At 53.6% G+C, this 8580-nt stretch overlaps 1 protein-coding gene across 2 annotated transcripts in view; it reads right to left on the reverse strand.

Moving 5' to 3' along the window:
- The window catches only part of UNC5B (unc-5 netrin receptor B), a 92377-nt gene extending 84125 nt beyond the window's left edge, over nt 1–8252 (reverse strand). For both annotated transcript variants that reach the window (XM_077125009.1, XM_077125008.1), the window contains exon 1: nt 8150–8252. In XM_077125009.1, the coding sequence (XP_076981124.1) occupies nt 8150–8228 (79 nt within the window). In that variant the 5' untranslated portion in view covers nt 8229–8252. The remainder of the gene's footprint in view (nt 1–8149) is intronic.
- Between the last annotated feature and the right edge of the window lie 328 nt (nt 8253–8580).

An 8580-nucleotide genomic window follows, 5' to 3' on the forward strand; every position in this document is an offset into this window, starting at 1 on the left:
ATCCATGTTTCAACCAACCACCCAAACAAGCTGTTAACACCTTTTCTAACCGCTCAAGCTATAACACTGAATGCAGAATCTCTGCTTAGTGGGCCCATATCAATAAATTCGGCCTGATGCAGTCTTATATTCCTCCCACCATTATCCCACACTCTTAAAATCCATTGCCACACATATTCCCCTGATTTCTGTCTATATAAACTGGAAAACTCACACAGTTCTTTTGGAGTATAACGTACCTCCTCATGTCTGATACTTTGTACCTCACCTTTAGGGGCCTGTTGGGACTTTAGTCTAGTTATAGGTCTGGAAGAAACGAGGGGTGATGGGGGTGGGTCATGAAAAGAATTAGAAATATCTTCCAAGCCATTTGCTTCAGGGCCTTCATTTGCAGTTTCATTTGGTGAAACAGGATTAATCACTCTAGGGCTAATCCCTTCAGGAGGAGGTTGGGTGGCCAATTCCTCAAGGCAGGCTGGAGGTGGGGCGGCTATGTCCTCAGGGCAGACTATTACAGGGTTATCTAGAGAAGACTCAGCATGGCTTAGGGTTTCAACCTCGCCCCCAACATCATTATCAATCCATATGTCACCATCCCGTTTTTCAGGGTCCCACTCCTTTCCAATCAATGCCCTCACTTTAACGGCAGACACCAGGCAACACTGAGATTTCAGTTTACGTTGTAAAGTTGCTACTCTAACAATAAGATTCTGAGTCTGATTTTCAGAGATCTCAAGTCTACTGCTACAGGAAATAAGATTTTCCTTCAGGTTACTCATAGAAACGTCTACATCTTTCAGATGGTGCTTAAGCTTCTAGTTTGAAGTTTTAAGCCCATCCCTTTCACCACTTGATGTAGGCAGTGTATCTTACAATAACCAACCAATATCTCTATAACTCTTATTTCTACAAAACTCTGTAAAGGTGTCAAAAACATTATCCCCCAGAGTCTTTCTTCGTACAAGCGAAGCATTAGGAGAAACAAATGATGATATTTTGACTATCTCCTTTGCCAACTCACTCCATGGATTGGGAGTGTCATTCTGATTACGGGAATCAGAGTCCTTAGTGTCTTTGATTCCAGTCAGAGTAGGAAACCATTCATAAAAACCCATTTTTAAGATTCTGTTTCTTAAGAACCACTCCTGGTACCAAGATGTATTAGTTAGGGTTCTCTAGATAAACAGAATCAACAGGGAACAGTTGCAAATATAAAATTTATAAAAGTGTCTCATGCGACCGCAGGAATGCAGAGTCCAAATCCACAGGGCAGGCTGTGTAGCAACGACTCCAATGGAGGGTCTGGATGAACTCCGCAGGAGAGGCTCACCAGCCAAAGCAGGAATGGGGCCTGTCTCCTCTGAGTCCTCCTTAAAAGGCTTCCCGTGATTAGATTTAGCATCACTAATTGTAGAAGACACTCCCCTTTGGCTGATTCCAAATGGAATCAGCTGTGCATGCAGCTGACGTGATCATGACCTAATCCTACGAAATGTCCTCATTGCAACAGACAGGCCAGCACTTGCCCAATCAGATAAACAGCTACCAGAACTTGGCCGAGTTGACATATGTCCCTAACCATGACAGGATGTGTGGTGACAGAGGGGCTGGTGGTTCAGAGGTGGTAATGATAACCTTTCCCCTCTGACAGGCTCACAGAAGGTCTGGGTGGTGAATTCTGTCCTTCCCACCCACTCTGAGCTTTCTGGTGGGGGTATGGCAGAAGGCAGAAAAGTATACCCCTCATCCAGAAAAAAAATTTCCTTTCAGTGCTTTGAAAGTTTCCAACTCACAAGTCAGAGGGAGATGAGAGGGGCAGGAGTGGAAACATGGCCAGGATGTTGTCATCAAAAGATACTGCCTGCCCCAGATGCTGTCAGGGGCAAATATCCAGAGCAGTGAGAAGAGGCCTGGAGCTGTGTACACCTGCCCAGGCACCTCACCTATCTCTGTCTCCAGAAAATACTCTAAGAAAGACCGGAAGGAGGAGAGATTCAAGGTCTGGCTCCCCTCACCTCTTCCAGGAAGCCGCCAAGGCTTACAACATTTACTTTTTGCTGTGCTCATCCCCAAATAAATTATCTCTTACTGTCATGTGGCATCTGAGACTCTAAACATAATTTAACATTTTCTGGAATGGACATCAGGGGAGGCTCATGTCTTCTCCCCAAGACAGGACTTCCTCTAGTGCCCTCTGGTTCTGACCTGGTTCCCCAGCCTGCCTCTTTCAGCTTCCTAACTGGGCATCTACCCCCTAGAGGGGCTCTTCCGAGGACAAAGTGAGGTACCACTTGTAAAAGGTTTTATAAACTGTGAAGTGATATGCACATATATGGGGGTATGATTTTCCTCGAGGTCTGCCATCTCCAGAATGGCACACCTATCCTAGAGTTAAGGGGATGGCAGTCCTCAGCAGGGGCAGACCTGGGAAGGCAGGAGAAGGGGTGAGGACAGTGGAGGCCAGCATGAGTCCACGGAGAGTCCCAGCCCCCAGCCATGCCACCCTGAGATGTTGCTTTCCATTAGGGATGCCACTTACTCAGGTTCTGCCTGTGTCTTCACCAGCAAATTCCAAAGGAGACCTTACTCTCGTCTTGGAGGGGAGCGGTTGAAGGGAGAGCCTGACCCAGGTCAGAGAGCAGATCCCCAAACTGCAGACCCTCTCATTGCTCTGGGTCAGATTCCTGCTTGCCTGGGGACAGTCACCCAAATTCCTGGGCTGGCCTGAGCCCTGTCATTGCCAACCTTCCTCCCTCTGGAGCCCAGGGCCCGGCCTCCAGCACACCGGCCCCATCTTCCCTCAGCACTAGAAGCTGGCTCTGCATTCAGGTCACACTCTGCTCCCAGTCCCAAGAGCAGGGCACATGAGGTCTCCTTAGCCTTGAAGAGCCACCAGCCTGGGACCCACCCTGAAGAGCAAGTCCTGACAGAATGCCATGGTTCAAGCTTCCCTTGCCTGATGGTGACTAACTGTCCATACTACAGGTACCTACTTATGCGCAAATACCCCATAACTGCACCCCATATGCATAGGGTTCACCTACCCACCCACCCCCGCCACCCCCCCACATAACTATACACATCCCACATCCCCACACACATACAAGGTATGACCCTCCTCAACACACCTCCATTCCGCCTGCCCCGCCTCGCACACCTAACAACACTGCAGCAAGCGCAACTCCACACTTGCCCTCCCGCCCCACTGTGCACTCCCACCTCCACAATGCACGCTCTCTCACCCACAAGCCTTCCTTGAGAAATGAGCGCAGGGCGGCGGGGAAGCTGCGAGGCGCTGGGGGCTGCCTGCTCTGGGAGGTGAGAAGGAGGGAGGTGTGTGCTCACTCGCTTGCTGGTGCAGTTAGAGGTCCCGGGGCTCCGCAGACTGATTTAGCTGAGCTGGGTGGGCAGGTGGTGAGGAGGGAGGTGGGGAGGCGGGACGCGGGAGAGGGAGGGGAGAGAAAGGGGCGCGGCGCCGAGGTGCGCACTGACACCCAGTCACGGCGGCGGGGTGCTGAATCCAACCCACAAGCAGCGGAGATGCTAATCAGGCCCTTTTGTGGAGTAGGGCAAATTCGGGAGCTTCCAGCAACTCAGAGCTTTTGGAGAGAAGGAAGAGGAAACAAAAGGGACGGGAGGAGGAGGCGAGTGGAGAGGCGGCTGATTTATGCCTGCACTTCAGTAAATGTTTTCGCTGCCATTAGCATCACGGAAGACCAGGAGCCGAAAGAAAGGGGCGCCACGGGAACCTGTGGCTTTGCGCGCTCCGCGTGGGGCTGGGCCGCGCACTCTGCAGCAGCTTCCATTTGCCCGGTGAGGACGCAGCGGCTGTGGCGGATCTGGGCCAGGGTTCGAATCCGACGCGCCCACCCGACTTCCAGTGGGGAGCCAAGGCCGCCTCCGCAATGCCTGTCTTCTCCCCAAAAGCCCAGAGGAGGGGCTCACTTGGGCCCTTCTCAGCAAAATGCGTCCGGTGGGGGCGAAATTAATTCCAGGTGTCTGGCTGAGCGCAGGAACAGAGATGGCAAGAGTTGGCACTCCAGCCCCAAATACAGGAGCAAACCCCAGAGAGAATTCACTCTACCCTCCTGAAACTGCCCACTGTGTGTATTACTCTAATTTTAAATATTCCTTAGGGGGGAAAAAAAAGCACAGAATACACTTGTTTGGTTTCATTTTTGCCTTCACAGCTTTAATGACTCCATTTGTGGAAGCTGTTTAGGAAACTGGTGAGGAGGAGGCGGCAGCCAGGAGAAGCACAAGTACCAGCCTGGGCTGCAGGCTCCCTCTCCCTACCCACTCGGAGCCATCCTGCCTAGACTAGCATTTTCCCTCTACTCCCCGACCCAGCCCCAAACCAACAGCCCAGCAGCTGCAGTGTCTGAGCCCCTCCTTCCTTTCCTGCAGGCCCCAGTGGGCCCCAAGTTGGCTCCTTTCCATATGCTCACCTCTGGGGGAGATTCCCATTCAGAATCACTAAGCTTGCTCTCTAAGCACTTGGAATGGAGGAGGGCCATCTTCTCCCCTAGCCCCATCCCCAAAGTCCTAGGAAACCCATGCCCTCTTTATTAGGCATTTGTGCCTGAAGGGAGGAGAGAGATGGACCCCATTTTAGGCCTGACAGCAGGGAACGGGGTCACACAGCCCTGCAGTCCAGGAGAAACTCAACCACAAAGTGGGGTGGGATGCAGATGGACCCCCAAAGCTTCAAATGAAGAGTAAAAACATGTTCTGACCCAGAGCGCAGAAATGGGTGTGGCACTATAAATTGCTAATGGTTAGCCAGCAGCCTAAGGGAACTTGGCTTCTGGTCTTACTTTCCTGAGGTCTGGGCAGTTGCTGCAAAGTAGATGAAGTGAGGGGAGTCTGGGGCAGAGCATCTTTGAGCACTGCCTGGTGCCTCACCCCTAACCTTTGGCCCTGCCCTGCTCCATCTCTCCTGGGTCCCAATTCTACCTTCTTTCCCCCTACCCATCCCAGCTATACCAATCCAACCTTATCTTTGGCTGCTATGCTGCCTTAAGTGATGCCCCATTTCAGACACTCAACCCTAGGCCCATGCTGGCTGGTCCAGGTGGAATAAAAGGGCCAGAAGGACTAGGCTGAGGTGAGACCTAAGTTCAAATCCTGACTTTGTCCCTGACTCCCCAAGTGACCTTAGGCAAGTGAGAGCTTGTTCCAAAGCTTCAACAGCTAAACAAGTGGTTTGGAAAAGAGGGGATTATTTTGTCCTACCAAATTCCAGTGTGGGAAGAAGCAGGGAAAAGGAGGGAGAAGAGAGATTACAGATGAAATTCGTCCCCTGCGATGGTACTTGGTACTTTCGCTTTAATGAAAGAACCCATTAAGATGCTGTTGGATTTTCCATTTGTTTAAGTGAGATGGGTGTTTGCGATAGTGTGGAGGGAGATAAGGACAGGGACCACACACACACACACACACACACACACACACACACACACACACACACACACAGCCTAAGTGGTGACACTAGGAAAACTCCAATTTTAATTGCTCTTTAAAAAGAAGTGTTATCATGACACCTCGGCTTCTTCTCAACCAACTCAGCCAGAGGCCAAGGGAAGGCTCATTAAAAGCTCCAGGTAGAGCTGAGGAGTGGGATCTGGAGAACTTCCCAGGGCCAACCGGGGCTTTTGAAGTGGCCGCTCCTGACCAGCCACTGACATCTCCTTCTTAGGATCTAGGGCTTTTATGGTTCAGGTTTTGATTTATCCATCATCGAACTTTATGGCTTTAAGAAAATTCTCAGTGCTGTAAAGAAAGGCATCCCCATGTACATCAGAGGTGGGGGGGAAATGAGAGGGCTTTCGACACCCCCAAGAAAGATCCCTCTCTGTGAAGACAGCATTTCCTGCCTAGGCTTGGTATGAGGCCCAAGGCTGAGAAGCAAATATGGGGCTGGGTAGAGGGATCCAATGTGGCCTGAATCACTCTGGCTAATGGGCAGGAGCCCTACATATGTCTGTGCCCTGCCATCAACTGAAGGCAAGCTCTGGGGAAAGCCAACACTTTGGCCTTAGTTTTCCCCATCAATGAAATGGGACTCTAACAAAAAATGAGGGATCCACTGGGAAAACTCAGAAGGAATTTTGTAAGATGCTCTGTGCCTGTGACAGTAGAGAAAAAGGATTGTGTAGGAGGAAGGGGCATGTTCTCCCTCCCAAAGGCAGGTTTCTAAGGGCCACATTCTGGGCAAAAGGAAAACTGCAGGCCGTTCTCACCAGTTGGCCACTCTCCAGGCTGGTGGCAGCAGCCCCTGCCGTGCTAAGTAATGAGCACAATTCCGACACTGACTCGGCTCGGCCTGCTAGTGAGAAATCAAAGCCCAGTATTAGAGGCCATTTCTAGCTGGGCACCATGTGTGCCCTAATCCATCAAAGCCCCGGGCATGGGGTTTTTTTCTGGGGAAGGTGGGGGCAGGATGCTTTGTCAAGCAGGAAAGGCAGGCCTCCCCCAATCTTCCCAGCAGAGCCCACCCTCCAGCTCTGGAGAACTCTAGGCCAACTAGTCGTGTCTTTCTCCTGACTACTGGTTTCTCCCATCCCCAGTAATCTCAGTTTTCATTCTCGAACCCATCAGCTGCTGGTTCAAATACAGCTTTCCAAGACCCAACCCTGACCATGTTCCATTTACAGAGACTTCACCCTACCCTCCAATCACCTCCCCCAAAACTCCCTCAAACCAGAAATCAACACCCCAGTCCAGCACCTCCCTCATCCAACTGAATCCTTTAAAACAAGGTTGGTCATTCAGCAGCCTCCCCACCCCCCATCATTACCTTCCAACTTCAAAACACTGCTTTAAACACCAGAGTCTGCCCAAATCATAATTAACTTGGATCAAATGAAGGAGTGTTGTAACTTCGCAGGCAGGGCAGGGGTAAAAAAAAAAAGTGGAGGATGTGCTAAAACCAAGCCCTCACTCCTGAGCCGTGGGAATCATTAATTCCAGAGTGCGGGATCTTTGGCTATAGGGGAATGGGGAGAGCGGATGTCAACATCCAAGCGGAAAGGGGGAGGGGGCGCTGAGTCATCTCATCCACTTTTTGCACCAGCTTTCCTGCCCCATTCTCAGCCTCAACTCACACAGGGCTCCGTTTAGGATGTGTCCCCACCCCCCACCGAGAGCCTAGGCGCTCTATTGCCCTAGACAGCCCAGCTGATCGGATTCCAGCACCAGAGAGGTTGATCTCAGGTGTTACGGAGCGTCCCGGGAAGCAACAGCCCAGACTGCGACTCCTGGCCTAACTAAAGGTTGAACAAGGCATGTCCACATCCCAGGAGGGTAGCCAGAATTAGGGACTTTATTTTAGGGGCCCACCTCAAGGCGTCCTATTCTGTTCGGAGCAGGCGCTGTACCGAAGCGAGCGCACCTCGTCTGCTTCCCGGACAGAGAGAAAGTCAGTGACCCGATTTAAAGGGAAACTCGGCAGAATCCGCTATGTACCGCATCCCCACCTCCACCTCCTGCCGCCCCAACACCCTGAACAAATCCCCTCAGATTTGCGGACCGGCGATCTCAGGCAAAGCTGTGCGTGCAGCACTAACCTCTCCCTAGCTCAACAGCCAAAGTCTTTTACCCCGGCAGCCGGCCGAGCGGGACCTGCGCTTCCCATGCCCCGCAGGTCTCTGGCTCCCTCCCTACGGAGGGCCGATTCGCTTCGGTGAAGCGCGAAAGGGCTCGGACGGGCCCACCCCGGACTAGGAAGTTGCCGATGAACGGCAGCGAGCGCTCACTTGGACTATGAAGCGATGGGTTCTTTTTTATCCGGCACCGCCGACAGGCACGCAGAGAACCAGGGGTCTCCTGGAGACAGCCCTTTTACGAAGCGCAGAACCCCAACTCAGACACTCCGTTCCAGGCAAAAGAAGCTATTCTTTCCAGTCGGGTGCAGGTAGCCTCCGGCTTACTCCGAACCCCAACCCGCCCCCCCCCCCCCGCGAGGGGGCTGCGCCATTGCCCACTTTGACCGGGCAGAGAAACCTGACTTCAACTTGCGCGACCTTGCCGCTCTCCCTGTGCGCACCAACGCGGCGAAGGACCACTTCAACTGCCCGGCAGAGTGGGGCGTAGGGTCTCCTCGTCCCGTGCCCACCCCCTCCCCCCGCAACGCCGGCTCCCTCCCTACCTGCTAGGCTCAGCCTCGGGCTGCAGCAGAGCAGCAGCGCCAGCAGTAGCGCGCCCCGCGCTCCACTCCGGATCCACATGCTCCCGCGGCCCGGCTCGGGCGCTTCTCCCCCGGGGTTCTCTCCCTGGCCCCAGCCTCGCCGCCGCCGTCGCCGCCGTCGCCGTCTCCTCCTCGCCGTCCTCCCCGGCGCCCGGCAGCGCCAGCCCGCGCCCTCCGTGGGGGCGGCGGCAGCCACGCTGCGCGCAGGGCCGCCCGGCGCTCGGAGCACGGTGGGTGTCCGGCGCCCGCTCTCGAACCAGGCTCCGCCGCGCCCCTCTCTGCACTCGGCGGACTCCGGAGCTCCGAGCGCTACCCGGGCCCTGGCGTCCTGGCTCGGAAGTTGAGCGGCCGAAGGTGAGTGCGCTCAGCGGCGCTGGCAGGGGCTAGCGCCG

Source organism: Tamandua tetradactyla, chromosome 13 (assembly GCF_023851605.1).
Source record: "Tamandua tetradactyla isolate mTamTet1 chromosome 13, mTamTet1.pri, whole genome shotgun sequence".
Lineage (NCBI taxonomy): Eukaryota > Metazoa > Chordata > Mammalia > Pilosa > Myrmecophagidae > Tamandua > Tamandua tetradactyla.